This window comes from Aethalodelphis obliquidens, unplaced genomic scaffold, assembly GCF_003676395.1.
Source record: "Aethalodelphis obliquidens isolate GAN/ISIS:26980383/991018 unplaced genomic scaffold, ASM367639v1 scaffold13, whole genome shotgun sequence".
NCBI classification, from domain to species: domain Eukaryota; kingdom Metazoa; phylum Chordata; class Mammalia; order Artiodactyla; family Delphinidae; genus Aethalodelphis; species Aethalodelphis obliquidens.
Genome location: NW_020837957.1, coordinates 7,236,430 through 7,254,301, shown reverse-complemented (window position 1 = coordinate 7,254,301; position 17,872 = coordinate 7,236,430). Strand labels below are relative to the sequence as shown.

General features: G+C 32.7%; 1 protein-coding gene across 1 annotated transcript in view; it reads right to left on the bottom strand.

The window, feature by feature from the left end:
- The window catches only part of LRRC7 (leucine rich repeat containing 7), a 506,342-nt gene that overhangs the window by 94,663 nt on the left and 393,807 nt on the right, over positions 1-17,872 (bottom strand). Inside the window, exons 15-19 of the mRNA XM_027114043.1 lie at positions 15,268-15,337; positions 13,210-13,309; positions 10,798-10,922; positions 8,468-8,716; positions 2,893-3,093 (exon numbers count right to left, since the gene is read on the bottom strand). Coding sequence (XP_026969844.1) covers positions 2,893-3,093; positions 8,468-8,716; positions 10,798-10,922; positions 13,210-13,309; positions 15,268-15,337 — 745 coding nt within the window. The remainder of the gene's footprint in view (positions 1-2,892; positions 3,094-8,467; positions 8,717-10,797; positions 10,923-13,209; positions 13,310-15,267; positions 15,338-17,872) is intronic.

Genomic DNA, 17,872 nt, shown 5'->3' with positions numbered 1-17,872 from the left:
TATCACTGTATATTAACCCCTGATACTTTTGAGCCTTTGAAATTTTGATTTTAAGTCTCATAGGCTTTGATTTTTACATATAAATAAAATCTGTCTCCTTAAAAACTGTTTCTAAGTCACCCAGTCTATGGTTTTCTGTTTTAGCCATCCAAATGGACTGATACTGGGGGAAAAACAAATGTAATCTCCACAAGGCATGTATGAAGGAAAATGGGAGCAGAGGAGAACCTTCATATCTCTCTGACCTCCTTGTTCTTATGGCCCTCTTGGCCATATTCTCTATGTTAAAACTCTTGGCATAGGGTTGCAAATAGAAAGTGATCAATAAATGATATATCTTTCCTTTTCCCTCTTTCTCTGCTGCATTTGTAACCTATTTACCTTGCTTCTTCTTTCTGTTTTCTGCTTTTGCTTCTGCTTACCTCTGTTTGTTTTTTCTTGGTTTTCCATATTTAACAACATGGATAAATATGTCATACAGTGTGTGACACCCTCTTTCACCTTCTTGGTAGCATGATCTAAATAATGATGACCCAAAAATGGCAGGCACAGGTAAAACATATAATAAAAATGCATAGTATACACTGATCAGCTAGACACTTAGTTATTTGTATTTATTATATCTGGAAGTAGAATAGAATTAGGGCCCCTTAATTTGGATGCAGTAATGAGAAGGAAGGATGATACAGAAAAGGACATCTCCTAGCCCTAGGATGGCTAAAAGTTGGGCATAGAAGATCTAACATCTCAATTTTAGAAAAAATATTGATATTATCAGTGAAATTTCTATTCAAGTGGAAAAGGCTAGTAGATGAAGAAAACTAAGAAAGAGTGGGGCGAATCATAGAAATAAATATGAAGCTGAAAGTTGAGCTTCAATCTTACTTAGCTTGGCTACTTTAGCAAATTAAGAAGATTAGATAGGCAATACAAAGTCACTATAGTGTTTTTTTTAACGAGGACAAGATTAGATGTGTGTTTAAAAAGATCATTAGCAAGGCAATGGGGGGCTTGGGACAAGGTAAGCCAAGAAATTGACAGTTTTTACAGAAATGCAGGACAGAGTTGAGGACCTGAAGAGATAGAGGAGATACACTAGATGAAAATGTATAGGAGTTAGTGATTGGAAGGGGCAGGGAGTGGGGAGCAAAAAGGAAGAAGAAATCAAGATGCCTCCCAAATTTCTAGCTTGAGTGAACCGGTAGATAATGGTGCCAGCTGAGATCAAGACCAATTATACTGAAGCAGAAGGAGGTTTGAGGAGGAAACATTAAAATTAATTTGGATTTGTTAAGTTTGAAGTGCTTGTGGGACAATTTTAAGATTTTTTTTACTATTGAGATATTATTAAATTCATGACCAAAGCCATCTTTTCTTTGTCTCATCTCTCCCATCCCTGTATTAAGCAATTTTAGGATCTACGTATTTTGCAGTAGTTATTCAGTTTGTGGGTTATCATGACCTTACAGTTATCTTGATGTTAAACTGTGATGACATGAGATATAAATATAAAGTGTATGTGTATTTAGGGTGTACCCACTAAATGTTAGTTTTCCTCCTTTTTATATTATTGCAGTATCTTAGAGATAAAAGAAAAGTATGTTGCTTTGCTATAGTATATCTGTAATGTTTTAGAGATGAAAAAGTACAATAATATGAGTTTTATAAGCAAAATGAAAAAAGCAATGAAAATAAATATTTACTTAAATTTTCTTCCCTAGATATCCAGCTATATTCCTCTCTTTTGGGTCAGGCTTGTACTTCCACTGGCAGATATGCACACCACACTTATTTTTGCTTAAGCTTTCTTTTCTCTTCGCCTAGAATGCCTTCTTCTCTTTTTGACTTTAAAAGAATCACCTAATCTTTAATATGCAGTTCAATCTTAAGCATTTCACATAACTTTTAAAGTGATTGGCAGTGACTGCTTATCACTCCATTTTCTTAGAGTATTATATTCTCCATCACACAACCAAGGATGTTATCATGTTTTATATAATACATTCTCTAATGGCTTCATCTGTGTTAAGTTTACCTGGCTAGGCTCTCAATTATTTGGAGACTATTCACACATTTCATATTTCTTTACTCTCTCTCACAGTGTTTAGCACAGTGCTAAATATAGAGTTGGTGTTTAATGCAAAAAACTGATGCTTTGAACGCAGATTTGTAAAAGAGTTTTGTCAACCTAGATTTTTGAGCAGTAGGTATAGGAACTTCTAGATGTACTCATATCAATTATGTTTCTAATGAAGATTAAAAGATGATAACCAAATTAGCTGAAGAGTAGATGAAATAGTACAGAGGTGGCATAAATGTAGTTGAATTCTTTTCAGACCACACAAATTGATAAGGATAAATATCTAATTCATTCTAAAATATAGAAACTAAGCTTCATATTAGATTCTGTAAAGCTAAATTTCAAAGTTATTGCCCCTTTTTATATAGTAGTGTTTCCTATAAAGGGTGTAACCCAAACACAAAAACATTTTTAAAAATTGGCTCTAAATCTGATCAAGAATTTTACTGATATTTGCATAATAATAATAAAACTTCATTTAGGTTTTTCTAATGACTCATACAATAAAAGTTTGGGGTAGTCAAAGGAATATCAAGAAAATGATTTAATGCACTTACTGGCCAGGCCTAACTTGGTGAGCGAATTATTCCTTCTGTGTGTATTGGAACTTTTGGAGCTGTATTAATGATTTTACGCCATGAAGGTGCATTTATTAAATGCAACCCTCATAGTTTGGAAGAGTAGAGAGACTCATTTATACATTAGGAAAAAATGCACTTATCAAGGAAGATCTGTTCAGTTAAAAAAACATATCATTTAGTAATTCCAAAAAATCCAAACCACACTGGCAATTACCAATAACCTTGAAATACCTCCACTGTAATCTCCTTTGGGGCTACAGGCCACTTGTGTTCGTATTTTTCTTTCACAGTTTGCTCCGTGTTAGCAGTTGGATTTGAATTCTCAACACGCACTCCATGGCTTGGCTTACCCACCAGATTTTGAACAGATTTTACCATATTCTTTAAATCCTCTGGGTAAGGAGTTGGATATCGTTTTAGGTTTATTTCAACCTAGAAGTTTGTAAAAAGAAATTTAACATAAAAATACCTTCAGCAAGCATGTTCACAAAACTACTCCATTTTATGTGCAGTAGTATAACCAAATGCAATATAGTGAGTGTTGAGCTGGCTGAAAAACTGTGTTGTAGAGTAGAACACATAGTGTTCTTTTCACATTCTGCCTCCTGGACTTCTCCCCACCCCTGGCCACCTTTCTAGATTAAAAACAATTTTTGGATCATATCTTATGTTTAGGTCTACTCTATAGATGGTTGAAATAGCAGTAGGTCAAACACTTAAGTGATTGGTAATCTCTGAAAAATTTAATCAAGTTACTATCAGCTGCTTTTATACTTTAGAGGCTGTTCCCTTACCTATCTTAATTATTTAAAAAGAATCATTTTGACATTAAAAATATCTTTGGAATATCAATGCAGGTGATGGGAGAAGACCCCAAAAGATTTACAAGTGAGTTATCATGTATTAAAAAATGGGGAGTTGACAGTATCTGATCAAATATGCACCAGCTCTGTGTTAATTAGCATGTTACATCAAAAGGTAGGGTAGCTAATTCTTGTTAATAACTAAAAAAAAAAATCCTTCAAGGAGGCTTTTATATTTAGTTTTTACCATAATAAAGTAATATGCTTTATAGGTTACATCTTACAATAAAGAGAAATAAAAAATTGAGAACATTGTCTAGGATATTCTAGGTAAATATGTAAATTTGGGCTTATACTTATCCAGAGACTTATTTCTATTCTTTTTTTTTTTTTTTTTTTTTTTTGCGGTACGCGGGCTTCTCACTGTTGTGGCCTCTCCTGTTGCGGAGCACAGGCTCTGGACGCCCAGGCTCAGCAGCCATGGCTCATGGGCCCAGCGGCTCCGCGGCATGTGGGATCTTCCCGGACCGGGGCACGAACCCATGTGCCCTGCATCGGCAGGCGGACTCTCAACCACTGCGCCACCAGGGAAGCCCTATTTCTATTCTTGAATTCATTTTTGGTGTCTCAATCTGACTTACGGAATATATATATATATATATTACTATTCTTCACATTTAATTCAGAGAGAGAAAATATGAGACATTCCATACAGAATATCCCACCTTCAGAGTATTTAAAATATACTTAAAATGGAATAGATACAAATTATCCAGGCTGATTAAAATGGAGTGGGAGGAAAAATAAGGGGCATATTTACTTGGCTTGGTTTATTCCAATAGTTATGTCTTTTTGAATCTGAGTAGAACCAACTTTACAAAATGGAATGATTTATGTGATCGTGGTGAGTATGTGTTGGGGAAAGAGTATGTGTTGGGGAAAGTGTATGTGAGGGTGTGTTGGGGGAGGGCAGAGGTGGAAGAGAAGCTGAAAGGGGAAGAAGAAAGAGGGGGATGAGAGATAAAAAGAGAAAGAGGGTGGGGCACACACATACCCACCCCCTCCACACCTATGTAACACATGGGATGTAAGAAAATATGATAGTGATATAGATCTGAGGATTATAAATATGAATTCAAACACTTTTGCTCATCTGCAGTTTTAGCAAATCCACCAACTTTGTTATTCTAGTATTTCATCTTCCTGTGGCTCTCTGTCCATGTCAAATACTGAGATTGGACTTCACTAGATGATTTTTAACATTCCTTTCAGAACTAAAGTTACAAAATTATTTTTCCAATAAATGTTTGGGAAGCTGGTGAAAAACCAGATAAATTTGTTAGTGTAAATCTCATTGAAATGTAATTTAATCTTTAATATGCTGAAACAAATAGGATGAAGTTAATAATATATAGAAACAAAGCTACAAAAATATAACCCAAGAAAAAAAGACTACCAAAAAACAAAAGTATAAGTTGTTAGAGTGTAATATAAGTATATCTCAGGGTACTTTATAATGCATTCTTAAATAAACATAAAAAGAATGATAGCCATGCTAGACAAAATCCATTGGGATGAATGCATTCTTGGATCTGCTGTTTAAATTGGTATTAGAAATATTAATCACAAATTTGATCTAAGTTTAAAAATTATATTGTTGAACTTGTTTAAAAGTCCTTGATATCAAAGGACTTAAAAGTCAAAAAACTACATTTAAAAAATGTAAATTGTAGAATGGTGTGACTATTATGCCAATTAAGAACATCTTTTAATTTTTAATATGAATGAAAAATAACTTTCAAATAGGTCCTTAAATTAAAATTCTACACACCTTAAACAATCCTCAATATTAAAACTACACTTCTAAATTGAATCAAAGGCAAAAAATGGGACGTGTTCTTTTTTTTTTTTATAAATTTATTTATTTATTTATTTTTCGCTGTGTTGGGTCTTGGTTGCTGCACGCGGGCTTTCTCTAGTTGCGGTGAGTGGGGGCTACTCTTCGTTGTGGTGCGCGGGCTTCTCATTGCGGTGGCTTCTCTCATGGCAGAGCACGGGCCCTAGGTGCATGGGCTTCAGTAGTTGTGGCTCGCGGGCTCTAGAGCACAGGCCCAGTAGTTGTGGCGCACGGGCTTAGTTGCTCCGCGGCATGTGGGATCTTCCCGGACCAGGGCTCGAACCCATGTCCCGTGCATTGGCAGGTGGATTCTTAACCACTGCACAACCAGGGAAGCCCCCTGGGACGTGTTCTTTCTTAGAATTAAATACATCAAGTAATGTAATCTAATTTTTGTAGATGCTGTGTCCCTTCTGACACAGAGGGCTATTTGCTAATGGCCATGGTACCAATATTTTTTGGTTATATTATAAGGAAGTTAATGTTATATTTTGGTCACATCATGAGAATGTATTTGGGCACTTTATCTCTGTAAAAATATTTAAATGTAGAAATAAAAGTGGATTTGCCATTAAGCTAATGAAGCTTAAGCTTTAGGGTCTGTCACCTGCATGGGCTCTTTCCAAAGCCTTGTGAGGGGCCCTGCTTAAGTATTTACATGGTTATTTTATATTCTTTTCCTTAAAGAGGCTCCTCTCCAAATTGTGGAAGCTGAATTCAGGTCTCATAAAACTTGGATTTGTTCCACCTATACAATAAGCTACTTGCTTCCCATTCACTAGTCTACTAGCAGAATTTACTGGACTTAGAGTCAGAAGACCCAAATTAAAGCCACAGATTTACCCCCAACTAGCTATCAGCCACAATCTTTCTGTCCAGTTTCTACTCATGTAAAATGGGAATGATAATATCTTGGGTTAATCTAGAGCTCGAATGAGATAATAAATGTGAAGTCCCTTGAAAATGTATAATTTCTATGCAGAGATTAGATACTATTTCTAATATCAGAATCTTCTCATGTATTTTTTGAATCTGGAGTCTTTGGCAATCTAGTTTTATTATATATATGTCTAACTATAATACCTGTAACTGGATTTTTTTCAGGTTGTATGCAGCAATAACTATCATTTACTCATTATCTGCCATGTGATAGGCACCATGCAAAGTGTTTTATAAGAATATATAAAACTAATTATTGTTAGTTATTTATATAATAAACAATACTTATTTTATTATTTACCATATGGATTTAATTATAAATGAATAATAAATAGTTATAATTAATAATATTAATTAAAATCTATAATTAATTATAATTAAATCTCATTTTAATTTCACAACCCATTTGTAGCATCTGTTACCATTTTACAGAAGGAAAACACGGGCTCAGATGGTGTAAGTTACTTGAAGGTGATACAGCTACAGGAATCAATGCCCATATTCAACCTCAGGTCTAACTCCAAAGCTTATGCTTCGCAAGTGTTACTTGGCTCAGAGCTATTCTCTGGTATAGGTGCAGCATATATTTGTACAATCTTGTGGAAGAAATAGTGTAAATCTAAAGTGTGAATTTTATTGAGTTAAATAAGATAATTTCAATTTTTAAAACATAAAGTTATCATAATATTTTATAATTAAAAAAATGAAAGTATAGTATTTTATAATTCTGTTATGTTCGTAAGCTCTCTAAAAGCATATTTTATACACTTTTACAGATTGTTTTGCCTCTCTATTTTTCAATGCATGTGTGAAGTGCTTCAGAAATGAGTAACTATGATCATAAACACAATTATATTAATAGTCCAGTAATGCCCAGTTAGTTTCTTTATATTGCTAAATATATAGGCTATAAATATTCCCTTATTCTAATACAGGATATATGTAATAGGTGGGAAAAATTTGTCAATTATGTTCTTACCAAAATGTTGTGTTTATCACTCACCATAAAGTATTTGCTCATTTTACAGGTACATTTTATTAAAGTCCAATATTTTTACTGAAATGTTATTTTATTTTGGAAAATAGAAGTGTTTCACAACATTCTATATATCTCAGATCTTAAGAAAGTGCAGTAAATGCAAATAGTAGCTGCAAGATGTTGGAGACTCCCAAAGATTTAGCAATGAAGAAAGAAGTAATGTTAATAGTTAGGGCATTTAGAAGTGATACCTTGAATTCACAAAGAACTATGCTTTTCTTATATAATGATTAAATTATCATTTGATTTGATTGTAAATTCCAGTAAGAGAAATAATAGTTAATGCTTTGGTTATTAATTGTTAAATATCTTATTCTAGGAATTAATTGGAACATTTTACATAGAAAGGAAACCTATAGCAGTTTTAGTTAGGATTCTCAACTTGCCATATATTGTAGAAAGAATATACACACAGAATAAGAATGTAGTCCATTACATGTGGATAAGGTTTACAAAATATGTAGTGTTCTTCCACATCCCATTAAGATTTTTTTTCATTAAACTCTTCAATACCCCACCCACTGAGATAAGGAAGCCCTATCTGCCAGAATTCCCAGGCCAATCTTCTCTTACAGGAATTCTCATCATCTGTGCCTTCAAATTAAAAGGAAATTGATGCTTTTCAACAGATGTCCATCTTTGTGCTCAAAGTCCACTCTCAGCAAATTTCAATTCAAATCTCATGCTGTTTTAGAATCAAGTTTTAGTTATTTAATCTCCCTCAGAATTGATATTACAAAAAAATGTGTGTATGTCTGGGGGCAATTTAGATTGCATCAGTAGTGTCATCAACATTCTGCCCGACTATTGGTATTCCCACACTTTAAATAAAAATCTTGAAAAATAAAAACATAAATAAAAATGAAGCACCCAACTTAAAAACCATGCCAGATATCCCACCAGTAGGCACATCATATCGATGTTCCCTCCCCCTCTGGCTCAGTTCTCCCCACCCCATTGCCAATGTCAATGAATAGAAAATTAAACTGGGATCAAACACTGGCAATTGAAAGATTTCTATATGATCAACATTTCTTACCCCAAATCATGCAGAACATACCCCATAAACCACTGTTCCAAGGTTGCCTCTACGTAAGGGATTCTCCTACCCCAAACACCTAGGCCTACCTGTCTGCCACTTAGAGAGGGAAGAGTGGTGGATTGTGCTGCAACTGGCAATGGAGTACACATGCTCCTTTCCTGCTGGAGGCCACTTATACAACCCCATGCCAGCTGTGGGTCATTCTGGGGGACGGGCATATCTTGGATCTGCTGATCACACCTGGCCCATGGTGTGCAGCAATCGCCAGACAGTCTGGCAGGTTGGAGAGTAATCCCACGCTGGCCCCTTTCCCAGGGGGCTTGGCAGGAGTGATCCTGTGGGAGAAGGAATCTCCATTTTCTGGGAGAAAGAGGAGCACTGTAGCAAAACTTTCACTTTATCATTTTTCTATTCTTGATATATTTTTTTTTCATTCTGGGTAATGCATTTAAAACAACCATCAGAAAATTAGTTTTAATTCTATGTAATAAAACAGTACCAATATCATATGAAGCTAAAGGGTCACAATTTTTTCACACAATGCAGCTTTCATACTAAACTAAACTAAACTAAACTTTCATACTTTCATACACTGAACACATTATAAGTAGGGCATTATACTCTAGTCTATTTGGAAGTTGATGCAATAGGTCAGTGGTTCCCTTTAAAATTTTATGTAAATTAAAGGTAAAATGGTACTAAATTTAATGTACATGTAATGAGCCAGAAAAATATAATTAATTTAGTGCAAGATTTCAGCATATTCCATTCATCATCATACTTCCATGATGATTTATTTAGACATTTGTTTGTGTTCTAATTTGTCCAATAGCCAATGGCATTGGAAATACTCAAATTGGTCAAAACCAAGTAGTTTGAGATTTTGGAAACACATATTATTTCACCAATATATAAAATAAATCAAATATAAATAAACATAGAGAAAATGTACTCTAAAGTATAATGAACCTACTCTAATTATAATCAAACTTGATCACATAACACACAAACAGGGCTTCTAAATGTCTGTTTGCATTTGCTATATTTTATGCTTTCAATGACACATATACCAGTATTAAATGCACTCTTTTCTTCTTGGAGCCTTTGAATATAGGTTTCTTTTTAGGAAGAAGTATGTAGTTTTTGACATTCAATGAAGTAAAAGAATGAATCAGAGGTCCAGTATAGAATGCATCATCCATTGGTTCTGGATTTAACATATAAAATCCTTACAAGAAGAACTGAAATGTTCTAAAGATCTTTTTTTGTTTATTTTTAGTTAAAAAATGTCTCTTTGGTTATTAGATAGCACTAATCAACCATTTAGAAACATTTTTTTAAGTCCAAATCTTTAACAAAATTGTCATTTTGATTTGGGAATCCATTTTGGTTTCTCCACAATGAAATAGGTAGGCTTTGTCAATTACCTTACTAATTCCAGTAAGGTTCTAGAGTATGCTGGTTTAAGAAAAAAGTTTAGAAAATGTGGGAATGAGGGGATAGAAGAGAACACATCACACAATCCAGATCTATTAATAGGATGCATATACAATTACTTATGTAATTAGTCACTAAGGGTGAGAGCTGTTAGTATCCATGATGGAAAAAGTGCAAAAATAATACCATAAAAAATTGATGAGAGATTCAAGATGTTGCCATGATGATAACATGAAGACCTGATGTTGATATAATCCATATAAATTCTGTTATTTTCAAATTTATATAATGTAAAAATACAGATTTTAAAATTCCGACCTTGTTACTTGACTTAGATTAGTGCCAATAAAGCATTTTTTAAAATATGCTTTAAGGTGAAAAATTTTAAGTAATTTTCCCTAAGGGACATCACCTACTCTTAGGCTCTTACCTTCATTAAAACTTGTCCTCACACTTAAGAAAACTCATAAAGTCTTTTCAAATATTCCAGAGACATAGAATCTTTCTGAGATTTTAATGCCAATGTAATATATTAATCCATTGGTTCTTTCATAAATGTGTATTTTGGCTTCACACAGTCTGCATGATGCCTTGCCTTGATCAGTGATTTTAAAAAAACACATTTCAGTGTTTCAAAGAGGTAATAAGGTGAAGCCCATCACCCAGACTTTTGTGTTTGATTTTTAGGTTTTTTTTTTTTTTTGGCTTTCTCTCAGCTTGAATCTCTTTCATGTTGCTATTCTGTAAGATGGGGTGGCATATGAAATTTGCTCAGTCAGGATGTTAGTCTCATTCCGAAGCACAAAAGTGCTTCCAAAATCATCATCCTGCTATAATGAAAGGTATCACCATGAGACTTTAAGATGTATCTGACCTTCTAGCAGAGGTCAGTCAATTAGTCCCAAAGGCTATTTGAATAATAACAATGAACAAATAAAAATAATGAGAAGAAAGAGGAAACAAAAATTAAAAGGTTCACCTTAACTTTCCCAGCATTTTCATCATCTTCCTTTTTTTCTTCAAATTCAAAGGCAACAGTCATGCGTTGTTGTCTCTGTTCTTCCCACAGTGTAGGGTTAAAGCTGTCACTGTCTGACTGGAAATCTACAGTTAGATTCCAAAGTGTTATTGCTTTTTTTAAAAAACATAAATTGTTATTTAACAGAGCTTAGTACGCTATACGAAAAATGGTGATAGGTACTAAAAACAAATACAAAGAGAAAAAAAGAAAAGGAAAAATAAAGAAACAGAAAGAAAGAAAGAAGTAAAGAGGGAAAGAAAGAAAGAGAAAGAAGGAAAGAAAGAAAAAGAGGGAAAATATTCCCCTCATATTTGTTACATAGTCTTTTAACATCTTAACTCACATTCAGCTTTCTTAAGTATACATTAATTATATATTGGGGTAGAGAAATTTTCCAGTGTAGAGAATGAGCTCTCCATAACCTAATTATGATAATAGAGCTGAATTAGGTATTTTAAACCATTATCTCTTTTAATCTTCAAAACAGCACCATGGTAGAAGTAATATAATCCTCAATTTAATAATGAGAAAACTATAGCTGAGTTTTAAGAAACTTGTTCAAAGCCATGCAGCTTCTCCACGGACAATGCAGGATTCTATACCATGACTGTGTGATTATAGAGTCCATAACTGTAACCACTAAATGCTATTAGGATGTTATAAAAGGTACTACATAACTTTGGTTTTGCAATAAACTGTCCAAGATTGCAACCTTTCTTGTCGTTGTTCTTTTGTGTGTCTGGTAGGGGGCAATGTAGTGGTGCTTGGTTTTATGGTAAAAAAGCATTTGGAAAATAGTCTTTAACATTCAGGTCTCAATTAATCTAAATGTGTCTCAAATTAACAGGGAAAGGAAATGGCTTATCAATCTTTAATTTACATGTTGGTTAATGGTAATATCTTCTTTGCAACAATCCTGTGAAGATCGCATGAAAATGCAATAAAAGCACTTCCCAAAGGATAACCTTTATTATATAAAACTTTGTGTGTTGCAAGGATTTCTGCAAATTCACTCATTACACTTCTGCTTGAAAAACCAAAGGGTGACTTGTTTAAATTTCAAGAAAACTTTTCTGTTACCAACTCTGCTTTCCTCAAAGGAAAACAAAGTGAAACAAACTAGGCTAATTCCTTAACATCACATCTTACCTAACTAGATCTACCTCATTCCATGGAACAATTTAGGGATTTAATCTGTCAGACTAGATCTCAGAAATGGCCAGAAAATATGAGACACTTTTCATTTTCCCCTATAGCCTTTCAAAATGAAATATTTTGTTAATCTAGGGATATTAAAATGAAAATGTAAGTAAAGTTGCATGAATAAAACATAATCCTTATTTAAGACTCTTGTTATACCCTATGTAAACACAGTGGCATTTCTTTCATAAATTCAAAAGATCAATTTTACTGAAGCCTGAAAAATACACATGAAACAATCTTTCCTTTTTCTACTTCTGTAAGTCAAAATTTGAATGAAAATATCCTAAAATATTTCAAAATGATTCATTTCCCTTTTTAAGTAAAAAAACCTAAAGACATTTATTATAATTATCCTGAAAATAAAAACTACATAAGCAAATAGTTTCTTTTAAAAGTTGGTCTCTTTTAAAAGGGTTGGGTGGATTTAATCCATGGGTGGATTAAAGTGGGTTTACTCTTTCAAGAATTACTATTACTGTTAGACTGTGGTAAATGTGCATGACAGCCTGTGCTGGCTTGAGCTAAGGGGCCTGTGCTGAATTTCAAATGGTAAAGGATAAAGCTCCTTTGAAAATTTTATGAGTAATGTGATCATAGAAGAGAATATTTTATTATTGAAAAAGGTTTAAGTTTTTCAAAAATTATTCCTATCATAATTGCTGACATTGTTTAGGAAAACTCAACTTGAAAAATTAGTCGTTTGCAAGTCATCTCTTTACGGTTGACTCTTAACATGAAATAATTTGGGGCCTGAGATCAGGACTAAATGTTTAAATTGTGTTCATAAAATTAGTGAATGCAGGAAATAAACCAACTTATCTTCCTTAAGATCTGACTCTTCTTAGCTCATTTCAACTGGCTAGGTATCACCTTCGGTTAACTAGTCCTGGGTTTTGCAATCCACCAAGAAAAGATGTCGCTCCTAAAAGTCAACATTATTTTCATGACAGATATAAAAAGGAAGAGTTATGTTTTTGAAATCTTACTTAGAATATTACAGTATGGAAGATAATTAGAGTTGCTTAGAGTTAACCCCCAAATGATTTATGTGTGTCATGTAATTATGTGTCTTGCCCATGTGCCAGTATTGGCCAGAGATTAGAATAAAATTAATCCCTTTTATTCATAATCATACAAGCATAGGAGAAATTTCTACTGACTGTTTACCTTCATCACCACGAGGTTGCTGTGGAAACATGTAGTTAGTCAATACTCTTTGCTTTGTTTCTGGATGGGCTTCAGTTTGTAAAGGGATAAGGGCTTTGGACTGGAAGCAAAGGACATAAATTAGATTAATAAGATTGGAAGTATAAAGAATATTTCTTTTATATAGCATAAAGGTCAATAGTCTGGATGCACTTTGCTGAATGAACAGTTAAAGAAAAGTAAGGAAAAAGGTAATGAAATAAGAAAGTATAACATAAAATAAGACTATTGTAGAGGAATATTTTGAAATTCTAAGGTTTTCATAATGAGTTTTTCTTTTTCTTTAGTACATTCTTTTACAAGACCTATTCATCTTCATTGAGTAATGTCAGTTTTGATCTTGAAGAGACCAAAATATGTCAAACTGTTTCAACTAAGTAAACTTTTGGTATAGTCCTATATTTTCATGAACTGTTGCCCTAAAAAATAAATGGAATTTGCTATCAAATTTATACTATACAAGATCATCTATGAATTTAATTAGGTTAAAACATAAGCATTTATTTTAAAGAAATTTTTGTAACCAAAGACAGGGTCCACATACACATAAGCAACAATCCTTGTATTTGATATATCACAATATATTTACCTATGGATGGTAACATTTAATCTCTATTATTAATTTTATTTCAGAAATACTATTTATGAAGGTATTTTTTAGAACTTTTATATTATATACTATTTTTATAAAACATATTGGAAATAATCATATTATTTAATGTTTTAAAATACACTTATTTCATGACATTTATTAATAAGAGTGAAGCACAAAGGGGATTTGGGATACCAACTTGTCTCATGAAACTAAGTCAGAAACACATTAAATTGCTGTTCTAAATAAAAGCTAAATGGTGCAGCCACTGTTCTGTTCATTCTCCCACAAGAATAATAAATCATGACATTAGGGGATGTTTTTTTACAATGCAAGACTATAGAAAATACTGTTCCATTAGCATAGTTCACGTTGATTCCAGAAATGATTTATTTATAATGATATATTGATGCTTTGAAAAATCTACAGTCCATTGGTAAGACTTGAATTTGAATGACAATCTAATTTTTTTTAGTAGATGGAAGAAAGTGCTGTAATGACTGTAGGAATACAAACATTATTCTCACACTTATATTTCACATTTTGTAGAAGTTTATTTTACTTTTTTACAAAAGTAGCTCAATACCTATGTCTGAACAATTCATTTACCAGTAATGCTGTTTTTATGCTCAGAAAATAATCATAACAAACTAAAACCAAGATGATTTGTTTTCACTTGGTAATTCATATTTTGGGATAGGATGTTTTAAAATTTTAGGATTACAAGAAAAAAGTAAAAAGAAGAAAAATAAACTATGTCAAAATTGTCTATCACCAGTTTTTCTGGTGGCAAATCAGATGTCTTCAACTATTTCTTTTTATTTTCCAGTTAATAAAATTATTCATTAACACTCAATTACTAATTCTATTATAATCTATTTTCATAAGTATAAGAGTTAATATCAAAACAATTTCACAGAAGATACTGGTAATAGCAACAAAAGACATCACAAATTTTTTGAATAAAGTTTTAGAATTAAGTTGATTATAATTAAAAGCACACACACACACACACACACACACACACACACACACAAAAGGAACATGGAGGATAATAATTCCCTCTTGTGGGAATTGTGGTAATGATTTCTTATTCTTTACCTTCAGAGGTATAATTAAAGTACATCCTCTGAGGACATGTATGTACCACCTAGAAAAATGATCATTTTGTGTATTAGGTCTCTGAGAATGAAGTAGAAGCTAGATTGAAGCATTTAAAAGGGATGAGAACTATAGTACTGTTTGTCCACAGCAATGAAATACTTATTTGAATTATTACCTTTACAAAAATCTCTCCTCCAGGGGATAAAGAATCTATATTTTGCAGTGATTGTCAAAGGTACCTATTGGGAATAAGTTAGCAATTCAAAGTTTCAACTGTAGTTCATTTGAATAAACAAAATAAATCAGGTAATAAAAATTTTTACCTGATTGTCAGAAAGCCACAAAGCTGCAAGCTCCTTAAGTTTGGTAAATGAGAATGGTAAATTCTTCAATCTGCAAAAATAAGAAAAGTCTAATAGCATGGGTGAAGATGGATAAATTTCATTTTTATGAAGAATTTTTTAAAATACTGTAACTTATTTGTTTCATTCTTCTCTCTACTTCTTTCTCCATTGAGTAGCCTGAGCAAGCTTTTAAAAGTGAAAATCTCGAGTTTACAACTCTTCAAATGCTAGGATAAAACTGAAAATTGTTAACATGCCTTGTCAGACCTTATAAGATCTGGTCCTCCAAAACCTCTCCAGAGCTTCTTTGTTACTCTTTTCCTGACAGTCCCATTAGTTCCACTGGCCTTCTATCAGCCTACTCTGAGGATTAGCCAAGCTCTTTTCTTCTGTCTGGAATATTCTTTCTTCCATACTTCACTTAACTAAAATTCCACATATTCTTTAGCTCTCAGCTTAAATGTCAGTTCCTCAAAGCTTTTCTTGACTCTTCATTTAAATTTCTTTCACCAGTTTAGTCTCAAAGCACTTTCATGGAACATATCACAGTTTGTAATTTTTTGTTTAGTTTTGTGGTTATTTTTTTACTGTCTGTTATCCCCATAAAATTGTAGGCTCTATGAGGGCAAGAGGCCATTTCCACCTTACCTCGAAAGGAATTTACAGCTCCTGAAAGCGTGTCCTTTTGTTCTTTCACCCTTCATATATTGTGTAATAGATATTCAAAGAGGGAATCTTTAAAAATAGTATTTTGAGATAAGTAAAGTTGGCATCAGCCTAGGTATTCAATCAAAATTATCTATTTAGGTTTGGCTTCAGCCTGTGGAGGGCCAAATCACCAACTGCCTGCTTCAACATACTGTATGATATCCCTGAAATTGTGTATGATCAATATATTGTCATTACTTGGGTTACCACCATAGCTAGTCAACAGAGTGAATAATACAAACAAGGCACACCAATGAATTTATTGTTATTTTCTGCATGTTCACTTTTGAATACAAATATTTTAGATATGACTTGGAATGATAATTTCTTTGAAATTCTTTAATATGTTGGAATTCAATCAGTCAAATGATGAATAAATATATTTTGAGAACAGAAGTGGAAAATGTTATAATAATTAATAAGGATTGTGGAAGCAGTTAATTGTATATGCAAAAGCAATTAAGCACTATCAAATAATTTAATAAATATGAAAAGATATTGACAAGCCAAGAAACATATCAACAGAGTGTATTAGCTAGGTAAGTTTAGGAAGGATATAATAACCTTTCTGAGCTAACAGAAACTTGTAAAACATAAATAAGTATATAAAGAATAACAGGGATTAAATTATATCACAATTATTTTTAATATAATTATTTTTTATACTAGCATTTATAACATTAAACCAAACTGTCCATTAAAGTTTTCTAATTTTTTAGTTATTTAATTTAAGTCAGAAATTATGAAGTAATGTGTTATGAGGAGAAGTTTTTACATCATGTGGAGATGAATTAAAAGTAGAATATCAATTCTGCCACATAAAAATTACATGAGGGGAAAACTGTCCAGAATCATATACAATATCCATGATAAATCATCAGTCAAATCATAAATGTAGAGTATGGAAAGAAACTGTCAGAAAAGGATGTTACCTTCATTTTTCCTTGTTCTTCCAGTGACCACCATTGAAAGTGAGCATTTATTTAGTATCATAACTGTGTGGTGTATTGATCACAGGAGCAATCTTACAGTTGACAGTGTAAAAGAATCATTGTTCCTGAACTATAATGACGAACTTCTAAAATTTATTACATTTTAAATATAAAATTGGAATAACTTTTGGATAACATTTAATATTTAATCTTTTATGCAAGCAGTTTTTTCTCTGACAGTGATGTTCAACTTTAGCCTCAGCTTTGACTGAATGTTGATTTTAATCTCAGGTTAAGATTCATTGATTAATTCATCAATTTAAAAATATTAATTTGGCTCTATACTATGTTCCAATCACTGTATTAGAAGACAAACTAGCTTATATTTCTGGCCAGATGAAGTATTTTAAACTCCTACTATTATGAGATTCTCAATGTCTTATTAAAATCTTTTGCATTGGCATTTAGCAATGTGTTGTCCTATGGTACATACTCACATGTGCTATATTTGTTGGATAAATAACTCCATTAGGAGTCCTAACTATGGGTCATTTAAAAATATTTTGTAAGCATATTTTCCATATCATCATGTAAAGTATTAATGTATAAAATTTGAGCAGACCAAGTATTTAGGAGAGACTTCCAGCTCACCATGAAAACCCTCCCTCCAGGTTGACAATAATGAAGCTTGGTTCCACTGGGGACTGTAATTGAATCCACTAGAATCCATCTCTTATGGTATCTCTACGACCATGTTTCTAATCTTATTCACAAGAATATAATTAGAAAATTCTGAAAAATGTCTTACTGAAAGTTGGGCACAACATTTAATGCATTTCCTTCATTATCTTGTAGGTTAAGAGTCAAAACAAGAAATGGGGTTGATTTGACATGAATTACTCTTGATGCACCAAGCTATGAAGCTTCCATGTCACCTTGATTTA